Here is a 22,435-nt window from a genome sequence, read left to right as displayed (position 1 = left end):
GGGAGAGGGAGTTGGGGAATAACAAACTCAAACTTGGCACATGTGGATTAGTTTTTGGAGTCATATCCCTACTTCTCCAAGGCTTCCCATAAAAAAAGGTTTTAATTTACACACATTCTACAAAGAGCTCTGGAAATAGTGCAGACACTCCTTGGTACCTTCATTACATATTAATTTTTATACTTTACAATATATTCTAATCATCATTCAATGATATTTACTCCTGGGAACAGACGGCGCAAGAAAAGACTAATGAACACAGTGACCCTGAGTAGCCCCACCTGCTCTAATTAGCTGTCGAGTGTGGGATTAGGAGCCCCCGACCACGACTGGTACCACAAATCAACTCATACAAGACAGCTTTTGTTACACAGAAGCTCAGGCTGGGGCTGTTAAAACTGCCCATAATGTGATTTGCAACCTCTGCTCTCCCTCTGCCTCCCTATCTGTCTCACTGACACACACTCATCCTCCACATACTGAGAGAGTCCTAAACCCTGTGCAGCTGTTTCCTCTGTGATGTAAAGTCAGAGCTATGCATTGTAGGGGGGTGCCCAGTGAGTGATAAATATTCAGTCCCAGCAGGGTGCTTGTCTAATGGACAGAGCAGCAGACAGTGTATTTTATGGGACTCTCTGTGGACTAAACAGAGTGAGTACAACAGGATCAATTATCTTCTTCACATGTTGGGTCAGATAATTTCTGACTTGGTCATACACAGTAAACCGTTAAACACTGGTCCTAAGATTAGAAAAGGGATGGAGTATGATCCCAAAACAAATATAAATCCAAAGACTGGGGCTTTATTGACACTTTCCTGTAGAATATGTAGTGGGATGGAATTGCCTTAAATTTCAGCAAAGTCTTGCAGAAATTTAAATATTGACCTGATGATGGAATAACAATGAAAAGTTTGTCCATCCAGTGTAGATATTGACTGAGCTAAAATAGCAATCCAACATCGCCGTCCTCAAAAGTAATTCAAAAATGAAGATTTGGTCTGCATACAGTAGGTGAAGGGAATCTGTGGTTTGAATAAAATTACCTTAAGCTGCATTCACTTACTGTATCTGAAATTTACTATATGAAAATATATTTAAGCTTTAATAAAGCACTAGAAAATCACTTTCAACAGCTGTGCAGTACCAAACCCAACCTTATTACTGCCTTTTGTGTTTTATATCGACTTGATCAGCCATTTAAAAACTCTCCACACACTCTATGCCTTGTTTATTCTAGGAATGATTGAACCCTCTGCTTAAAGCCCCATGTACATGGGTGGCTGGTAATTCTTCAGGCGGTCTAGTAAATTCTTATCTTGTAAACTTGTGTAATCTAAACATTTATTACATAAAAATGATTGTAATGTAAACAAAATAAAGTGCTCCAGTAGAACTGAATAACTAAATCTAAGATAAATTGCTACTACAGCTACAGTATGCTGAGATTCAGCAATGATGTTGCCTTTTTATTGCAAACCTTTTTTATATGTTGCCTCTCCTCCTCTTTCGTCTTCTCCACTGTGCTAAAAATGTTCCATTATGGTTAATGGTTTTAACCTCAAACTGACCGCCTGTATTTTTGTTTGTGTTCTGAGCAGGTTCTTTGGTTTTACCTTGAGACCTGGGGTCTAAACCTTTTGAGCCTTTGCTAAACTGTGTTAGATGAATTTCACTTTCTGCAAGAGGAAAAAAACATAATAACTACTGCCCCTTTTAATGATATTCCTCTTTTGGAAATACAATTTGGAAAGATCCCCTTTTGCAAATGCAAATAGGATGGATGTAATTTAATTTATCCATACGTTACACTACAAAAACCATCTGATAAGTTGTAAAACTCAGACATTATTAAATCTTTTTGTTTGTGTTTTCCTCAGTGATTCACCTTTATCGAGTTGTGTGTGTGTGCTTTTCATCCAAAGGGGTTCTCCAGGCCTAAGCTGGAACGAACGTCTAAGTCGGCAGAGGCGCTTATCATCCAGCAGCTCCACAACAGAAGAAGACGGAATCTTTGTCAACTCTGCCAGCAGCAAACTCCTTGAGAGAGCACACGACATCCTCATGTCAGTAACCAGATGCAGCTGCCCTCGCCAAAATTCCCATTTTTGTCCCCTGTTTACACTAATTCAGACTTTATACAATACACTATGAAGTATCCTTTAGTGACCACTGCATTCCTGTCTGCTGCTGTTCTGTAGTCGACCAGACCTCTGACTCCCTGTGGAAAACAAGAGAATTTCCCCACAGGGATGAATAAAGTTTCTGTTTATTGGCAGAGATATGATTCGATTGAGAAATGTTTCTAGAATAAATTGCTCTGTTGCATTTGTATTTGACAGTGAAGGTTTCATTATTCACCTGTTGATTGAAGAATAAAAAGAGGGATTTTGTTGTTTGGTGATTAGTAGATAAAGCACATTAGATACTGGATTAACCTGGTTTTGTTTTTTTATAATTAGGAGGAACAAAAACTACAAGTCTAAGCCAGTCCTCCCCAAGGTACAGTACAGGATATCTTTAATTGATCTTAATAGATGGCACATATTCTCATGTGGTTTACGGTATCACCATTACCAACACTGTGTGACTTAACTTCTGCAGCATTTACTGAATGTTAAGTCCCTGAAGTACCTGAGCAACCTAACGCTTCATGACCGCATCACCAAGTCACTGCTCCACCTCCACAAGAAGAAGAAACCACCCAGTATCAGCGCACAGTTCCAGGTCAGACACACACTCACACCAACACAGCCAGAGCCAGCATCATCCTCCATTTGTCATTCAGAGCTCTTTTTGTAAATGTAACATGATTAGCCTGGGCTGAGCAGAGGAATCCACCTCCAGCTGTGAATATGAAATAAACAAGGTGGTTGTGGGCGGAAACATTCCTTCACTTCTCTGCCTACTCTTGGCCTTTACTATCCACTGTCTAATCCATGTATTTGTCTGCAATGTGTACATCATATAAAAGTCTCTTTGATATTTTGTACTTGCATACTTTTAGCATTCATTTAGAATGAAACATGAGCATGTTCTTATCATTTAAACTGCTGAAAATGGTCGTCTGCTCTTTGAGCACGTATTAGCAGCGCATTTTCTAAACTGCATATCCATCAGGAAGGTTTAGAGAAATTCGGTCATTTTTAGGTCAAAACTGTATATTTAAAGCTCTTATTGGGAACACACACCAGCTTAGAAGCCGAAAGTGCTATTTTCTTCCTGATTTCTTTGAAAGTGAACTGTACTGCTGCTGCTCGAGGTAGAGATGAGCGCCGAGGCCCCTCTGGCAGGCGGCCCTGGCCCCAGTGTGTGGATGACTTCACTTCCCACATCCTGTGCTGCGCTGATTGCTTTAATCTCCCATGGTGGAGGAGGAGACTAAATTCCTTTGGCCACTGAATTATCACACACACATGCTGACACACATGTGCATGTGGTCACACACACACACACAATAATTGCACATGGAAATACTGCACACATGGTTTCTTCTGTTTCGTCACAACCACATGTTACGTAGACACGTTGTTAGTATTTATGATCCCAAGCAATGACTTTAATCTTGCAGCGACAAGTTTTTTACAGATGGTCCAGCAACATTGTTCATGGCTGACAGAACCACCTGACTTTGACTGCAGCCAAAGCAGCTGTGTGTTATATTGTGATGTCTTATTTGTCTCTTTATGTAGGCCTCACTCAATAAGCTAATGGAGACTCTGGGTCAGTCTGAGCCATATTTTGTCAAATGCATCCGTTCCAACGCTGAGAAGGTACAGTGTACCCACTAGAAACAGCAACCATTTTCAAAGTTTTCTTTAATTACAACACATTTTTATTAAAGCTGTTTATCATTTCTCCCCCTTCTCCCTATTACCCATGTTTCCTGTGTTTTTTTATGTCTTTCTTTTTTTCCCCTCTCCTCTCAGCTGCCCTTACGCTTTAATGATAACCTGGTGCTGAGGCAGCTGCGGTACACTGGCATGCTGGAGACCGTCCGTATCCGACAGTCAGGCTACAACATCAAGTACAGCTTTAAGGTAACACACACACAGATACACAGATATAACTTGTTTGACTCCTCTCTGCTTTAAGAGACCCACTTCATTCACAAAGTTTTATCTAAAATGCTACGTGTGGTGTTTTATAGAAAGTACACACTTGATCATTGAATAGGTAAAAGTTCACTGTCAGACCACTTTAACATGATCCCGCTGTGCCAAGAGTATTGCTTAGATCCCAAAACCTAGTTTCTAAGTTTCTAAGGGTTCCAGAGTTAAATGAATCATGCCACTTTTCTGAGCAAGGAATCATTGTGTGCTACATCGGGAGGGAATTATGGTCCTCCATGATGCATGTAGTGGCAGCCATCTTAACTACGCTTGCTATTATAGGAATGATATCATCCCTGTTTAATGCAGATTGGTATCAAGTTTTTGGACAGAACATTTGGGAGTGGCTCATTTCCACTCCCAGTTTTGTTTTGTGGCATTGAATAAACTTCTGTGTCTGTCATGTCATGTTAAAGCTAGGTAAAAGATGAAGTCACTAGGTTAGTTCATCACTCAGAGTAATATGGAATATGACTACTCTTTTATTTTTATTTTCATTTTTTGCATATTTATTTGCTTAGTTATTAAACAAGGTATGGTTATTGCAGGGGCCGGCTGTAGCTCATTTTGGTAAGGCAGGTTGTCCACGGACTACAGGGTTAGTGGTTTGATCCCCGGTCCTGCTTATATGTCAAAGTGTCTCTGGCCAGGACGCTGAACCCCTAACAGCTCATTCCCATCCCCAGCTGTGCAGAGCCGGTCCAAGCCCGGTAGAAATTAGGGAAGGTTGCCTCAGGAAGGGCATCCGGCATAAAAACTGTGCCAAATCAACATGCGGACTTAACTCAGGGGATAAGCTGAAAGGACAAAAAAATAAATGTTCTTTGTTATTAAAACTAACAATGGTGTGTGTGTGTGTGTGTGTGTGTGTGTGTAAAAAAATATATATTTTTATTTTTACATCTGGAGAAATGAGTGCATAACTTAAAATGACCATTTGGATTAGCTCACTCAAATAATTTCAGCATCAGACATTGTCAATTACCCAGAAATTTTTACAAACAAATTTAGTGCTGTGGTCAGCACTAATGAGAAATATCTTTAGCATGGTATCACTTTAGAAGACTCTGCTGTTTCCCAACTCTTCACAACAGAGCCTCTCCATTGTCCTCGGGTTTCTGAAATACTCCCCATGCTAGTAATTGTATAAACACGGCATCTGTTTCCCTATCCACCCCCTACAACCCAGTTTGTAGAGTGTATTGAATTTAGACAATGGGCCTCAGTTTAAAGAGTGGGAGCTGAGCATACTTATATCATGATGTTTGAACCCCTGCAAATATAGACAGAATGAATTTTTACCTGAAAACACATGTGTCTTGATAGTATTTTTTTATTTTATTTTTTTAGCATCTTGATATTTGGTCATGAGATGTGTTATGAGCTGCTTTAGTTTTAAGTGTTGGTCAAGAGTTTTATTTTAAATTCAGGGCCATGGTGGTTACATTCACAAACAGTTTATGCTATACTGGTTAGACATGTTACGTGAAGAAAAATTGACACAAACGTTACACCTAGTTTACATATTGTACTGTACAGTAATATGTTTAATGATTTCTTTGCTTCTTCCCCTGTTAGGATTTTGTACATCACTTCTGTGTGCTACTTCCAGCGGGCACCAGTGCTACCAGAGAGGGAATCCAGCAGTTTCTAGACCAGCTAGACCTAGACCCAGATGGATACCAAGTGGGAAAGACAATGGTATATACCTGCCTTTTGCTTATCTCCCTGCAGTTCTTTTTAATCGACTGATAATCAAAAACTGTTGAGATCTGTTTTTAGATTTCGCAAAATATCTGTCTCAATTAACTTTGTCTACTGTACTGTTGTTCATCATTACAAAATAGTGTGACACTGTTAGTGTGACACCTTATTCTGACAGTTAATTTAAAATAAACTGTTTTATAGCATATTAAGAATATTTAACATGATCTACAACAAGCTGCCACAACATTAATTCCAAGTTTCTGTCTCAATGTTGTGGTGAAGGGTCAGCATGGGCACACTAACCTGTCTGAGGCTATGTTGGTCCATAAGATGAGGCTATATGTGTGTCGATCATGGACAGCAATACATTTTTGCCATGTTCACATGCTATCACTGCACGTTACACGTTAAAGCCACCAGGTGATATCTATTTTGTGGCTAATCGGTGTAGTTGTGCAGACATTGGTTTTATTTCACACATTCTAAATTTAAAATGGTTTGAGTAAAGTTTTGGAACAAGCTGAATGAAAAAAATTGCATTATGTTAAAAAAACATTTACAGTTTAATGTAAATGGTTTTGGAATCTGAGAGAAATATCTGAGTTTGTTAAGTTACAGTCACAATCCATAATGAAGGTGTAAAATGAAAAGATAAGTTTGTGATTTCTTTTAGATCTATGTTTGGTATCAGTGCACATATTAAAATGTTTCGGTCACTTTGGCTAATAATAACCAATGTGACAATGTTATACTTTGCTTACTTCCTTTTAAGGGCTCTTGGAGTCTGGAAATGTTTAATCCCAGAGCCAAAATTGTAAATAATGCAGAGTATTTAAATTGATCAGTTTATTAGTTAAATTACACATACTATAAATAGAGTCAGGATATGATAGTGTTGGTTATAAACTCATATTACCTGAAAGCATAATATGTATGTAGCATGTAATGAGGAGGGTGCAGGTAATTCCACATTATGAATGAAGCACAATGGAGGGGTCCATGCCTTTGGAATACTGTCTATATAATTAGAGGATCATACCTCACATTCTTGCGACCATGTTATCAGCCAGCAATTTGAGTTTTCTCTTTTCTTTTTTTTTTTTTTTTAAATGTGCATATTATATCTATTTCAAAGCAGTTGGACAGACTTGGTCTGTATTAAGTGTATGCGTTGCCCTGTGATCCCTCCCCCCCTCCCCAGGTGTTTTTGCAGGAGGCTGAGCGTCAGCGGCTGCAGGCCTTACTCCACAGGGAAGTTCTCAGACTCATCGTCCTGCTGCAGCGACGATTCAGAGCCCAGCTGGAGAGGAAGCAGTTTGTCAGGATGAGAGAAGCAGCAATCTGCATCCAGGTAAAGTGAAATGCTTTTCCTCATCGCTCTTATCTACTTCTGTTTTTAAAGTTTTATTGGTTTTGTTGTGGGATTTACTGGAAAAAGTTGTCTTACACTTCAGACTGTGCTATTACAATCCCTATTGCAAAGACATTATCACCATTGACCATATTTTGCATCAGTCATCATATTATCTACGAGTGTTTACATTTTAAATTTCATACTAATAAATATCAAAGTTGTCCAGTCCACTTCGGATTTTATTTATTTTTGCAGAAAATTTTAAATATTATGTAAAGGCATTAAAATAGTTTGTAAATAAAGTAAAAAACATTACAGCATCAGGAAAATGTTGATGTTGTTAATTTTATTATTGTTATTCATTTTATGAATTTATTTCCTACTAGAAATGGTGGCGTTTTTATCAGCCCATGGAGGAGGAAGAGGGGGAGGAGAATTGTGACCCAAAAGTCCTGGATGGGGCAGTCTTGTGTTTGCAGGCACACTGGCGAGGTTACAGGGAACGTCAGAGGTTTAGGCTGTCGAGGGAGGCTGCTCTGGTGCTACAGAGGGGATGGAGGTTATGGCTTCACCGCCGCTGCACGGCAGCTCTGGTTATTCAGAAGGCTTGGCGCTGTCATCGAGCCAGAGAAGCATACTTGCATTTGTGTGCTTCTGTGGTACAAATACAGGCAATTAGCAGAGGCTACCTTGCCAGGCAAAGGTAAGCCATACTATTAAACAGACCATATTCTGAGAAGCTGCATGAGTTCCTCATTCTCTCTTATTAGAAAGTTGTAGATGAGTTTAACTAAGCAAACATTTAAATACTGTGTTTGCATATAATATAAATTGCTTAGAAGGTTAGAGACTGCATGAGTTCAGTTAAGCTGGTGAAAAATCTCTGCACATAGGTGCTGCAGAATTTGGTCATGGTTCAGATTGGTAACAGACTGGGCTTGGTAAAAGCATTTCATTACGCAAGCAATCCAATACAAAGCAGCTCTATAATCAGCTAAGCTGCTGGGAGCAAGAATTTTTTTTTTTATTAAACTCTTTCTTTAGTGAATTTGTTACAAATCAAAAACTGGTTGAGATGTATCTTGATAGAACTGGAAAGCAGTTGGACATTAGCCTAATGTAATCTCATGCCTTATTTACTGACAGTTTCAATACACTGAAAGAACAGAGTCTGAAGCAGAAGGACCAGCAGGAGACGCTGCTTAAGCTACAAAATGGCCAGGTGAAACTCTCATCTGAAGAAGAGGAGGAGTCCGCAAAGAGAATCATGGGGTTGGACCTCAGCACATGGGAGGATCGTTCTTACGATCAACGAGAAAGAAACCTACAAATCCCTAGCAGCCATGAAGCCACCAATAAGGAAGAAGGTGAAGGAAGAAAACTTGCTAGGACAAATGAGAGCTATGCTATTCTAACACCCACTGTTGTGGTGCGAGAGCGGGACAGAACTGTAGATGAGCCCAGCCAAAAAAACACTCGGGCCAAGAGAGAGAGCCGGCGGATGAGAGAGTTGGAACAGGCAAAGTTCAGCCTGGAGCTTCTTAAGGTCCGGGCAACCAGTAGTGGAGCCTCATCACCATCTGAGGAACGACGCTGGTCTGTTGAACTGGTTCCCCCTGCAACCCCACCTTTTCGATCACCACAGGGCACACCTGATAGTGAGACCTCCAAAGGCAGCTTTGAGCTTCTCAGCATGGTTGACGAGCCTCCGAAGGCTATAGAAGAGATGATGGACGGTGAGGCCCTCTGCTCCCCATTTCCTTCAGTAGCTCCTGTACTTAAGCCTACTATGGAGGTTGTTTCAAGAAGCCCAAAGCTAAGTGACCCTCATATGACAGGGCTTTCTCATACTGTTACCTACCCTGGCCACCAGGACCAGACAAAAATAGATGTGGCAGCCCCCTCTGCCCTGACACATCCGCCCAAAATCGAGAACTACCTCCCTACATTTTACGTCCCTGCTAGTGAAGGCAGCACAGTCTTTCCCCGTTGTCCTGCTGAGGAGCCTCAGCCAAACGCAGAGGCAGCTACCTCTTCAACCACCCCCAGTGTTACAAAGCCTCTAAAAGAACGGCGCGATTCAACCCGTCGACCACTGGTAGTGGTCATCAGTATGCAGAGAGAAACATCACTAACTGAGGGGTTGGGCAATTTTGTCCTTCCGCCATTAGAGGTTCAAGATTCTGCAGCTCAGACAGGGGAGCAGACGTCATCACCACAGAAACCGGGCTCAGTTCCTGTGTCTCAAAGTCCCATCCCTGTCTCAGCCTCTGTGCCTCAGGCTGGCCTGTCTCTGATTGAGAAACTGGTGCGACTGAATGAGGAGAAGGAGGAAAGGCAGCGTAATCAACAACAGCAGAATGAAAAGGAGATGATGGAGCAGATAAGACAACAGAAGGAAGCGCTTGTACAGCAACGCCGTTTCTACGCTCAGTACGAGAGAGAGATGTTTGAGAAGAAAAGAGAAGAAGCACTGCACAAGATCCAGCAGAGTCGACAAGATATGAGGGGAAATGCACCCTCCAGCAAGCCTCTTCGACCCAGTTCCCTGCTGATTGAGACAACGCCAGAGCCAACTCCTCATGGCAGAACACAGTCAGCCTCTGCTGCCCCATCAGTATACTCTCCCCAAGTTGCAGACACCCAAAGCAGTGTTCCTTACCCCAAGCTGCCTCCTCCACCTGCTCCTGCTACCAGACAAAGCCACAAGGAGAGAAGACCTGCTGCTGAGGGCTGGGCACCCAAACTCACCCTGGAGTCCCGTGGTGGAGGAGGAACAAGAGGGAAAACAGCTGCCAAGAAGCCTCCAAGTAATGAAGGCACCACAGCTAGTATGACGGATAAGTCGAGTAACACCTTTTTCTCCCCCAAGGACAAGGTGTTATTTACAAAGTGAGTAATTTTTTTTTGCTTTTGTTGTGTAGAGACTTTCTTCACATTTGTCTCAAATATGAATAAGAATAAAATCAATGCATCTCAAAGTAAAAGGTCAAGGAGAAAAGATAAAGATAAAACATGAAAACAGTAGCATTCAATAATAAATTAAGTTTGTATTTTATATCTAACATGAATTGGGATGACACATTTGTTCCTTGCAGTTTATACTTTGGCCCTCACTTTTCCACTGCCTTTGGGACATTCTTACAGACACTAGCCCATTTGTTTTGAGAGTGGCAAAACCTTTGAAACATGCTATAACCACAAACATCTTCATAGAGTGGCTTTATGTGTGTATTCGATGGGATGTTGACTTACAGTCTTCTTCTGTGCCACCAAATTATTTCTTCGTTTGGATTAATTACTGTTACCGGTAGCTGTTTGTATGTATTATCTCCTCTTCTCATCTCTCAGGTTTGACAGTGATGCTCTCACAGCAGAAATCCCTCCAGTTGTTCCTAGAGAGGGACCCAAACCAGTGTTCAAACCTTCTAAAGGAACAAAACCTCGTGATGTAAGCAACACTCTTTTTTCTCTTTAGTAAAGAGGCATAGAGAATGTCTTTTCAACTTCGCAGAAGTGTCTTTTCGTGTTGTGTCAATGAATAAATGAGTCTTGGCAGGAGAGCTTTCAGTCTCGCATTAAAAATGACCTCATGGTCTACATGAAGAACAAACTACTGAAGCTCATCTACAGGTTATTAAAGGCACCGTTTAAACATGCTGTTATCACTTGTGGTAAACTCCAGGTTGGCAGATTGGGCCAAAAAAAGAAAGCCAGAATGGCACGGACTCGCTCAGACTTCCTAACCCGCGCCCCTATCACCTCACTTGCGGGCGATTCAGACGAGGATGACTATGATGGCGACAGCTCCCTCAGCCCCCGCCATTACACACTGCCCCTCTCCAAACAGAGCTCCGTGGAAGCAGTCTTAAGAGAGTCCTGTTTCAGTGACTCAGACATGGTAACAGGCGCCATCAAAGCCAGTAGTGGCCCTCTTAAAATGTGGCTTCTCTTTGACATTTCTAACCTCCTTCAGCACACAGACCATAGGTAGTTAGATGTGCAGTACAACTCTGATTCACACTGGGCCTCAACAATCTTCTGTTTTCTAAAACTTCTCATTACTGGTATTTCAAGGCAGATATTTCAAAGATATTTTGAAATGTCTGCTCAAACCACGTTGTGTATTAAAACGTACAGTAAACACTGTCCTTCCATCAGGAGGTACAAATACTGACATGATACAAATATTCATGTGTGTTTAAGTATTGCATTCCAGGCTATCAAATAACCATTAATGCAGTACTTCACTAGTTTTATAACCCCTCCAAATGATATGATATTGGCTTTACATATCATAAGAGATGCAGGACCATTTTTGAAACACGTTTTCTTTTATAACTTAGTTGCTTTTCTAACATGGCTTCTGTTTCACAGCTGTAACTGATTTTTCTTCTTGATTCATTGTTCCTGTTTAACGATATTTGCACGTCACTTAATGCACGTACTACCCAAAGCCTCACTCTCTGCTTTCTTCATGGGTCCTTTATGTCTTCTGTTGTAAAATTTCTGATTTGAATTTCTTAAAAGTATTAATGTTACTTCATAATATCATTATTGCTATGAACACCATTTACTCTGATATTTAGATGAAATTAAAGGTCTAGTAATGTGCAACTCTGCTGATGTGATGCTGCCACCTGTTGGCTGGACATTGTCTACAGTTACTAGACCAGTTTTTGTTGTTTTTACTGTCTTTAACATGTTTTTCAACATCATGTTGTTTCAGCCTGCAAGCTCCGAGGAGCAAAAAAAGATGCTAAAAGCCATCACCTCAGGAGATTTGGGCAAAGTGGACTCACTCCGGAAGAACTCACAAGATGGAAGGTTTGTTCCTCAACTTGGGAAAGTTTTATCCTTTATAGAAATTGTTAAGCATTTTATTATCACTTGTAAATTTGAGCAAATTATCATCATAATTCTCAAAAGAAATCAAATGCATTTATTTATTTTTAATAAATGTAAATATTGTTTTAAACAAGGGTTCGTGCTAAGATGCGTTTCTGGGGTAAGACCAAGTATGGGGACAAGAAGACTTCCAGAGACAAGCTGATTTGTGGGGCTGATTCTTTGGATGGAGAATACGGAGATGCTGGACCATTGCTGGGAGAGGGTGTGTTATCTGATTTCAAGTATTTTTACATAATAAACTGTTATGGATAGAAGACATTAGACACTTAAATGTTGTTTTTGTTTTGTTTCATTGCTCATAAAGTAAATTTACAAACCCATTGTTAAAATTGCACTTTATTAATTTGCAGGAAACTGTTGAACTAGTAATTTCCATATAAGCGTCATTTACCTGCATTCTCTCCAAACAGAAGGTCAGGAAAACATGTCCCCCTCCTGCAGTCCTGATCAGATGTTGGACCGAGGGTTCAGGGACTTGAAGGAGAACAAGGAGCCATCTCCCAAGGTGAAAAGGAGGCGCAGTGTAAAGATCAGCAATGTGGCTCTGGAGCCTGCCCAATGGCAGAATGATGCAGTGCAGATTCTCACCTGTACCAGTGACTACAGGAGCATGAATGAATTCCTTATGAAGAAGGTATACAACTCAAACTTTGGCACATGTAGGCAATGATGATGAATATATGTCCTACAGGTCCTGCATTTTCACACTGGAAATTCTTCACAAGGAGTGCATTTTTGGCTTTGGTTTGAGTTTATTTCATTTGCTGTTTATAATAGTCATGCTAAGATGATGTCATATTATAGATCTCCGACCTGGACACAGAAGGCAGTAAGAAGGATACGATGGTGGATGTTGTGTTTAAAAAGGCTTTGAAGGAATTCCGTCTAAACATCTTCAACTCTTACTCCACAGTACTTGCAGTAAGTGCTGCCAACACTGTTTACTAGATTACTAGTTAAAAACTTAAAATATTATCAAAATTATACCCAGCATCTATAACTACTACTTGTCAAAGTGATTAGACATGTTCAGTAATTAAATCAGTAGTAAACTGTCAAAGATTCAGAATTGGACCAGACCTTTCCAGGGAAACATGGGACAGATGAGTTATGTGTCTTACCTATGACCCTGTTGCTGTATTCCTCTCTAGCTGGATGATGGTAAAATGATCCGCTACAAAGACCTCTACGCTCTGTTTGAGCACATTTTGGAAAAGACCATGCGACAGGAACAGAGGGACTGGAGTGAGTCTCCTGTCAGGGTGTGGGTCAACACCTTTAAAGTGTTCCTGGATGAGTTCATGACGGAGTACAAATCTCTGGACAGCACACTGGGCAAGGTAAAGACATGTAACAGCTTCCTGCATACACAGGAGAACACGCTTTGGATTTTGGATGAGGTCTACATTTTTCAGTGCTTAAATTTTTTTCAAACTTACTAAATTACCTACATTCTGCTGTCCATCAGTCTTCTGGGTTGTTCCTGAGGCTTTATTGAGATGGACATTGAATCAATTGTTTTACACCTGTTAATAACTAGTAATAATGATTACACACAGTATAACATATCTACATATCTAAGAAATAATACAAATACTGTTATTCTGTTTTGTTGCTACAGCAGGTGCCTAAACCAGAACGCAAAAAGCGGAGGAAAAAGGACACTGATGTCGTAAGTCTCTGTTTACTCTTCATCATTGATCTTGATCATAACAGAAGGAAGACTTCTTCATTTGCTCCCTAGAAAAGCAAGATATTATTACATTGGTGACCAGAATAGAAAAGGCTATTGCGAAAAATATTCTGTACATGCTCTCTACAGGTGGAGGAGCATAACGGCCACATCTTCAAGTCCACACAGTACAGCATCCCCACATACTGTGAATACTGCTCATCCCTCATCTGGATGATGGACCGCGCCTGTGTGTGCAAATGTGAGTGTGTGGGCAAAATATCCCACCAGGCACCTTGAGAATCTTTGGATTTCTTAGATAACATGTCTTCAAAAGGTTTTGAATCTGTGTTTTTTTTTTAATACAGTTTTAAAGGTTGTGGATGGTGTTGGAAATAGGCTTTTTATTTTTTTAAAAGCCAGTTGTGAAATACTCTAATATTCTACTGACATAGAATCATCATAAGTTTCATAACTAACACTAATGTATAATAAGTCACTGAATAACGAAGGAAGGTTCCCTTTATTTGCAGGTTGTAATTTCTTGTCTGGAGTTTATGTAATTTTAAATGGCATATTTTTAAGAAAATTGATAGGACGACACCAAGAATGTGCCACTTCGGGCTTTGGTAACTCATAGTGGATGTTTTTAGTTAATGGTAATGTTTGTGTTTCAGGATAATCTATATGTCCTTAAAAATTATGTTGGTGAATGATGCCAACGCGAGAGAGAGAGAAGTGCACACACGCTCAGAAGTTCAGAATATTAGTTTTTATTCAATTAATTTTCTGTGTATTTTAAAATAGCTTTTCTTGCTAAATCTTTGCACATTTCATTTAAAAACACTTCACACAGACCCTCACATGAACTTTAACACACACATACCATGTCCTGGCTCATAGCTCAGTCTGGCCTCAGGGAGCAAGCCCCACCCTCCGTCTCTCCTCAGCCCTAATCTGATTGTTTTCAAGTGGACTCATGGGGTCTGCGGCTCCATTTCTCGGGAGATTTCTGCACAGTTTCTCCTGTTTTTGCACAGAATGTTTTCTTCATGTCAGCCAATGCTGCCTTGGTCTCTCAAGTGATATTTTTTTTTCCTTTGTCCCAACTTTTGCTGAATAATGAGGAGGCACTGCCTTTCTGTAGATAGTGGAAATGACCTGTTTGATTTCTCTGGGTGTGTTTATCCAGTGTGCCGGCATGCCTGTCACAGAAAGTGCTGCCAGAAGACAACCACCAAATGCAATAAGAAGGTTAGTCAGATATACTGTGCACCCACACAATAATCTCTCATGATTTTAGCTGTCATTGTGATATTATGTCCAGTAGCTACTATGATTTCTATCCTATTACAATGGATAGTAAAGTTATTAACCGACAGTACGTAGTGGCCTGAGAATGTATTCATTAAACCCACAAATGTTTATATGCAGTTCAAAAACTGGCCATTACCACTGTGTGCAGGACTACACAGTAACATGTCTACATCAAAGTATGTTAAATTTCCTGTGAACAGTTTGATCCAGAGCTTTCCTCGAGACAGTTCGGGGTGGAAGTTTCTCGTCTGACTAACGATGAGAGGACAGTGCCTCTGGTAGTGGAGAAGCTTATCAACTACATTGAGATGCATGGCCTCTACGCTGAAGGAATATACAGAAAATCTGGCTCCACCAACAAAATTAAGGAACTCAAGCAGGGACTCGACACAGGTAACTTTTGAAATTGGTAAATGGTGCTACAGTAGCTGGCTTTTAAATGCGTAGAAACATGGGCAGGAAGAGACTAAGTGTGATGACTAAGTGTGATGACCAAATGTTTGCTTTGTCTGCATTCACTATATGACCATACAGATGTGGACAGCGTAAATCTGGACGACTACAACATTCATGTCATTGCTAGTGTTTTCAAACAGTGGCTCAGAGACCTACCTAATCCTCTGATGACATTTGAGCTCTATGAGGAGTTTATACGTGCCATGGGTAAGTGGGCAACCTCATGTTTTCTTAATCATTAATCTGGAAATTTTGTCTTCTAAAAGTGATTTTGCAGTTTTGAAAAGAAAAAATATTTTTATTTGCTGTAACAGTAAATGATAATTTATGTCATGGGAATGTCTCTTCAGGTTTGCAGGACAACAAGGAAATGATCAGAGGGGTGTATTCAGTTATTGACCAGCTAAGCAGAACTCACCTAAACACTTTGGAACGCCTCATATTTCATCTTGTCAGGTAATAAAAAGGTTCTTTGGATAATTTTAGAAGAGAAATTTTAGGATTATTACATGAAAGTGCTTTATTTCACTCGGGATAAACAGCTCTAATGCTGAACTCATGTTTTTAAGGATTGCCTTGCAAGAGGAGACAAATCGTATGTCAGCTAATGCTTTAGCTATAGTGTTTGCTCCCTGTATCCTGCGCTGTCCTGACACTATTGATCCACTTCAGAGTGTCCAAGACATCAGCAAGACAACTGCGTAAGTATATACTTTGTCTATCAAATTATTTCTATGCCTTTGTCTGAGGGACCGGTTCTCTTGAATTCCTAAAAAATGTTTGTGTGGCATTTATAGGTCATTCTGATGCAATATTACTTGTTCCCCTTCTTCTTCCATAGGTGTGTAGAACTTATCATTTATGAACAGATGAATAAGTACAAAATACGCCTAAAGGACATCAGAAGCCTGGAATTTGCTGAGAATAAGGCCAAGAACAGATTGACATTCATTCGACGGTCAATGGTATGATCAAATAATGACTAATCCCAGTACTATCAGAAATACATATTTACTTTACAGTGACTCATTGTTAAATCTACCTCACTGAACCATCCTACAAACTTGGTTAGTGCTTTACCTTCCCTAATTTACTCCTTGCAGTTTTTCCTGCTTTTCAGATTTACCTCCCTAATCTGTTCTTTCCTTTACCCAGAGACCCGTACTAATAGCTGTTAGATTTATGAGCATAGCACGTACTATGGTATGTATACACACACACCATGGTCTACATCCCCAAACCCTCATCCATTGGTGATGTTATAGCACAGTTCACTGCACATCTCATGTTTTTTCAGATGTTAACATCTGTCTTCTGTCATCTGTCACCTTTCTTTGACTCTGCTGCTCTTCTTTTTTGCGTATTGTTTTTGTTTTAAGACTGTGTCAGTCTGTTGTGACAAAAGGAAAGACACTATCTAATCATGCATTTGCTTAGATTGACATCATGCTATGTGGAATATATAACATGCAAAGTGAAAAGTGTTTAAATAGTCTATGACTTAGAACCTTTATAACTTTTTCTTCAGCACATTATGCTGAACATCTGTGGCAAATGACATTTTAAACTTTTTTCCACTTGTCATCACTGTCTCTAGATGAATTGTGAAGAGACATTGTAACCTGATGTAACCCTTAGGATCATTATACATTTCTGCAGCAAATATCACAGGGTAACAGTGTTGTTGCTATTAGCTTCACATCTACGATCTGAGCTCTCTCAGAATATACAGTATACTAATACAGTATACTAAGACAACAAAAAATTAGCAACAATGAAAAGACTTCTAATATAATATTCTCATTCCTTCTCATTTTTGCTCTAAGCATCCAAATGCAACCAAAAAGGTAAAGTTTAGTCTTATTTTCCTGTGTATCTTTCAGTGTAGCTGTTGTTTTTTAAGTGCCTGTTTCTTTCATATGGTTTTATCATTGCATGTGCCAGAATCTCCATGCTAAAAGAAGTGAAATATACTGTATATGACACCATGATTTAACTTTTATTTTAGTGCTGTATTTTAGTTTGTTTGTTTGTTTTTTTTAAATAAAGCACAAATGTAATATCCACATCAGTAAAAAGGAAACATGTGCCTTTCTTTTGTTTCTCAGGGAAAAGGACCCATGTACCATCTAGGCTCCTACACGCCTTCACCTCCAGTTAGTCCCCAGCTGCTGTCTGGGGCTGATGCTGTGATAGCAGAGAGTCAGATTAAAGAGGGAGCAGACTCTGCTGAAATCTCAGAGTATCAGCAGGCAGCCATGCAGCAGGAGGAGAGAGTACTGACTGAGCAAATTGAAAGCCTGCAGAAAGAGAAGTAAGCTTCATTACGGCATTGTCCTTAAAATGTAAAAATAAAAATAAAAAAAACGATTTGTTTAATACTTGACATTTTAGAGTCACACAACAGTGTTTCTAAAAATACTTTTACCATTCCCATGTGTTATTAGCATTGGCTATGTCTGATGATGTTTGCTCATCTCATTTGTTAATTTGGATAAAAATTCCCTCTGCAGAGAGGAGTTGACTTTTGAAATGCTGTCCCTGGAGCCACGAGCATCAGATGATGAGACTCTGGAGTCAGAGGCCTCTATCGGAACAGCCGACAGTTCTGAGAATCTCAATGTGGACTCCGAGGGAACTATTTCAGACTTCTCTGGTATGTTGTGCAGGAAACTGAAAGTCATCTTTCAGAGTGTGTGTTTTTATGAATAATTGGTACAAGCGTACAGGGTTCACAAATGGTTGGCTTTGCCTTTCATTGCAGAGAGATTGACATCCCCCTGGCCTCAAAGATCTGGTGGAAAAGGCCCCCGACGCCACCCTCTCCGCCGGCAGCCTGAATCCCTCGACTCTGTAGACTCTTGCTTTAGTGTGTCTTCATACTCCTCCTCATCGCACTTCCATCCACCATCCTCTTCCTCCTCTGCTACAAACCGGCGTTTTCGTTTCCACTCCAAGTCGCCATCGCTAGGTTCAGGTCCAGCCCAGGATTCGAATGCACCCCAAGCTTCCCGGTCTGACAGCCTAGACAGCAGCCTAACAGGAGATCAGGAAACCACGTTTGGTGAAAGGCCCCTGTTTACCAGCAGAGGCACCTTCAATCCAGAGAAGGGCAAACAGAAACTTAAGGCGACTAAGCATTCAATCGTGAGGCACTCCAGAGAAGATGACGATAATGACCCTCCAGACATACCACAGCAGATGGTAATGTATGGCAATAATGAATTCATGGTATGACGGACCTTGGACACCAAAGTACTCCTTATCCAGTGCCCCATGTAGGCCTTTACGTTGGGAGGTAATGCAGTGGCATCTAACTTCCACTTCTCAATCTACTCCTGCTTAGCCTTTGTTTGCAAAGAAATGTCCCTAAGTGCCATGTACAGTGTTTTCACCTCCAGAAGGAGGAGATATTTAACAGAGGAACATAAATAATTGGAACGGCTCCTCTTATTCAGACTTAACTGCCACCCATGTCCCCACAGTGCCTTGGCAGATCTTTACTCAGCGCCAAGAGGAGATTCATCGAGCAGAAAGATAGAAAAGGAAATGTTGGATTGTGCAAAAGACCGTTCATCCTCAGCAGATGTCACAGAGCTGTAAAGCTGAAGCTGTGGGCGACATAAGCAGGCAAAATCAGCATTAGGTTATTGTCATCTTAAAAGTTACAAAGATTAGCTGCTGACAGTTGAAAACAATTAGTCTAAGCAGTGGTTAATCTTATTACACGTTTTTTTCCCTTATTTAATAAATTTTAATGTCAAAAATTCTTCATAGCATAAGATACAGGTATTAGTGGTATAAATACTGTACAAAGCTAGAGCACCAGCTTCTGCTGGGTAGTCAAATATTTATCTTTTTTTCTTTTCTTTTTTTTTTTGAGTATCTTTGACAAAGTTGTACAGATTTCTCCAGTGAATGATTTGTGTGTGTGTGTGTGTGTGTGTGTGTGTGTGTGTGTGTGTGTGTGTGTGTGTGTGTGTGTGTGTGTGTGTGTGTGTGTGTGTGTGTGTGTGTGTGTGTGTGTGTGTGTGTGTGTGTGTGTGTGTGTGTGTGTGTGTGTGTGTGTGTGTGTGTGTGTGTGTGTGTGTGTACGCGCGCACGCGGCTAGCACTCACGGGTGATTGTATGTGTGAGAAAGAGAGAACCACATCATGTGTTTTAAGTTTGTGCTGCTTCATTTCCCTCTTACATGGGAAATATGCCATCAAAGGGACCAAGTCAGCTGGTGTGTATTCCAGCCAGGGGGATCCCAGCAAAGAATGTATATGTATGACATCTTTGCATTCACTGCTTAACAGCCATACAACAATTGTAATGTACATTACAGTTCGTATGTACAGTATAGTGGACAAATGTCTGTCTATTGAAGAAATCTATTGTTGCCTCCCGACCCCCAAACTCATCCCCATCTCCTGTTCCCAAAGTGTTTGCTCAAATGCAACCAAGAAATTACTAAGTCATTGTGTCTTTTGTCATTATTGAGTGTTTCTTTAATCATGCATGAGTATTTCTGCATTTTTCTACCTTTTTTCAGGTCTGTGTTGAAATCCTTTAAACTTGGTCATTGTTCCAATTTTGCAGCAATGATTTTATTAAAATTGTTCAGCAGATATTTTGACATGCCATAGTTGGTAAAAAGCAGGTATTACTAATAAGCCTCCCATTTGTTTTCTGTCCTTTAATATTGTAGCTATAGCTGTGTGACAGTGAACCAGCACTCGCTGCACACTGAAACTGAAAGACCTACATGGAATTCAGCCAAATTTTATTTAATTACACCTGTAATTGTTTAACTGTGACCATGAATGGACAACCACATGGGCCTACCAGGCACAGGTCCAGGGGCCTGAGAGGTTTGTGGGATCGCTGGGCTGTAGCCTCTGTATTGGGGATTGTTAAAATGTATTGTTTGAAAGTGACGGAGCCTAAAAATAAAATAACATTTTAAAATTATAATGAAACACACAACCTAAAATGGACACCAAAAATAGCATGATGGCCAGAAGAAACATAGAATGTTCTCAAAAAAGCTGAAAAGAATCACCATAAAGTGACACAAAAGGTTAATAAAGACATTACTAACAAAAGGACTACAATGACAGCCTTTTTGGAGTTGTTTTTACTTTTTGAAATTTGTGAGTATTTCAGTATACAGTAGGAGGATGGAGAGGCGTTTTTTCTTCACATACTGTCAATTACTGTGAAATTTTATTTATCCAAGTTGTAATAGACTGCAAACTTTTTATACAGTTTGCCAACCTTAGTATTTTGCAGTGTACACTCCTCTGTGCACAGTGTTTTCTCTATTGTTTTAATCAACAAAGCAGCCAATTCAGCAGTGAAGTGTCTGTTTCTGAAGGAGGACTTTCGCATGTCCTTATCATCTTGGGCAGATATGCACATGGGTCTTCAACTGCCTCTTCTATCCTAATAAATTTTGTTGCAGCATGTCTCTGGAGACTATAGTGTACACATTTTAAGAGAAATCTCTTATTTCTTGGATATAGTTTGTAAAGGTTAAGGATATTTGACTTTTGGGGGAAATTTTTAAAGCGTAAAAATGTCATGCTACAGTGTTGTGCGGAATATCACTAGTATCAAGTAGTGCACTTAAAGAGAAGCATGCAATGGTAATTCTTCATCTCAAACAATTTATCAAAACAAAAGCTAACAACAGTGCTGGTATAACATAACAAAAACTGTCAGAGTTGAGTTAGGTTGTGTTAAAGCATTTACATTTAGTCATTTAGCAGACGCTTTTATCCCAAGCGACTTACAAGTGAGGTACAAGGCAGAAAAAAATCTAAGTCAAGGAAAAACATCAAAGTAAAGTCCTATCAGAAAAGTGTTCACAGTTCGCGAGATGCAAGTGCGAGAAAGAGCAGAAAGGATTTTTTTTTTTTTAATAGAGATTTAAGTCCATAGGAAGATGCGGAAGAGTTCTGTTTTCAGCAGTTTTTTGAATATTGAGAGAGAGTCTGCTGAGCGTCCGGAGTTTGGTAGCTCGTTCCATAATCGTGGGAGCATTGCTTCTTTGCGGTGCTGGGACCACCAGACGTCGTTCGTTGGCAGACCGCGGCGGGAGTTAGGTTGCGTTAACTCCCTCCAGGAAGTGAAATAAGACATTTTCCTCCTTGTTTATTCATTCCTGAGTTGACAAAATCAAAAAAACAGATTTAAAAAACAACTAAAGTTTAAATAAGAAGGACTAAAAGGAATTATCACTCAGCAACTTTGTTGAGGGCTATACATCATATGCGCTCTTTACTCATTGTATACGGTAGTGTTACACCCAAAATGTTCTGTACCTTCTCATTACCTGTATTACGGTAAACACCTTTTAGGGATGAGAAGAAGAAAACTGTTGTCACGTTATGATTGACTGTGTCGGATGGACAGAGCCGACAAAGCTGTTCTTTTGCTAAATAAACGTTTCATTGTGTGGCCAAAGAGACCAGAATGATTTTTACTTTATCTCCACACGCAGAATGAACGAAGTGTTCCTGCGCTCAACAGGTTATGGGCCCAGAGTGGAAGATAAGTGAACGTCTTAAGAGTCTCTTTTACGGACATTTTTGGCGCGACGCATTACGCGCGATAAAGAAGCCAATTTAGCAAGAACAGAGAAACTGATAAAATGGCAAGTCGAGCGACCGGGATCACGACTCCCCAACTTTACTTCGACGGCACAGAAGCTAAGTATGAGCTCTGGGAAACAAGATTCCTAGGATATTTGCACGTGCTAAAGCTAAAAAATGCAGATTGCTATGCTGAGCTAATAAGGCTAATAGACGACAGAAGCCTCTCGCTGATAAGGCATGAAGCCAGTGATGATGGTAGAGGAGCCCTGAAGATATTAAAGGAACATTATTGTGGAAAAAGCAAGCCACGGATAATAAACATG

General features: G+C 40.2%; 1 protein-coding gene across 20 annotated transcripts in view; it reads left to right on the top strand.

The window, feature by feature from the left end:
- Nucleotides 1-19,991, top strand: part of myo9aa (myosin IXAa) — an 82,345-nt gene extending 62,354 nt beyond the window's left edge. For 4 of the 20 annotated variants that reach the window (XM_067495786.1, XM_067495791.1, XM_067495782.1 and 1 more), the window contains 29 exons: nt 1,925-2,065; nt 2,462-2,501; nt 2,604-2,726; nt 3,692-3,772; nt 3,929-4,039; nt 5,690-5,812; nt 7,020-7,169; nt 7,559-7,875; nt 8,319-10,064; nt 10,524-10,623; nt 10,858-11,073; nt 11,902-11,999; nt 12,155-12,285; nt 12,494-12,717; nt 12,888-13,004; nt 13,235-13,423; nt 13,705-13,755; nt 13,906-14,017; nt 14,948-15,009; nt 15,273-15,465; nt 15,607-15,735; nt 15,879-15,984; nt 16,098-16,229; nt 16,370-16,493; nt 16,684-16,731; nt 17,355-17,375; nt 17,637-17,842; nt 18,042-18,184; nt 18,293-19,991. In XM_067495786.1, coding sequence (XP_067351887.1) covers nt 1,925-2,065; nt 2,462-2,501; nt 2,604-2,726; nt 3,692-3,772; nt 3,929-4,039; nt 5,690-5,812; nt 7,020-7,169; nt 7,559-7,875; nt 8,319-10,064; nt 10,524-10,623; nt 10,858-11,073; nt 11,902-11,999; nt 12,155-12,285; nt 12,494-12,717; nt 12,888-13,004; nt 13,235-13,423; nt 13,705-13,755; nt 13,906-14,017; nt 14,948-15,009; nt 15,273-15,465; nt 15,607-15,735; nt 15,879-15,984; nt 16,098-16,229; nt 16,370-16,493; nt 16,684-16,731; nt 17,355-17,375; nt 17,637-17,842; nt 18,042-18,184; nt 18,293-18,765 — 5,707 coding nt within the window. In that variant the 3' untranslated portion in view covers nt 18,766-19,991. The other 16 variants (XM_067495796.1, XM_067495780.1, XM_067495795.1 and 13 more) reach the window with 13 other exon arrangements.
- Nucleotides 19,992-22,435: the final 2,444 nt, after the last annotated feature.

Source organism: Channa argus, chromosome 2 (assembly GCF_033026475.1).
Source record: "Channa argus isolate prfri chromosome 2, Channa argus male v1.0, whole genome shotgun sequence".
NCBI classification, from domain to species: domain Eukaryota; kingdom Metazoa; phylum Chordata; class Actinopteri; order Anabantiformes; family Channidae; genus Channa; species Channa argus.
The sequence above is the reverse complement of the archived record's forward strand: the minus strand, read 5'-3'. Positions and strand labels throughout refer to the sequence as shown.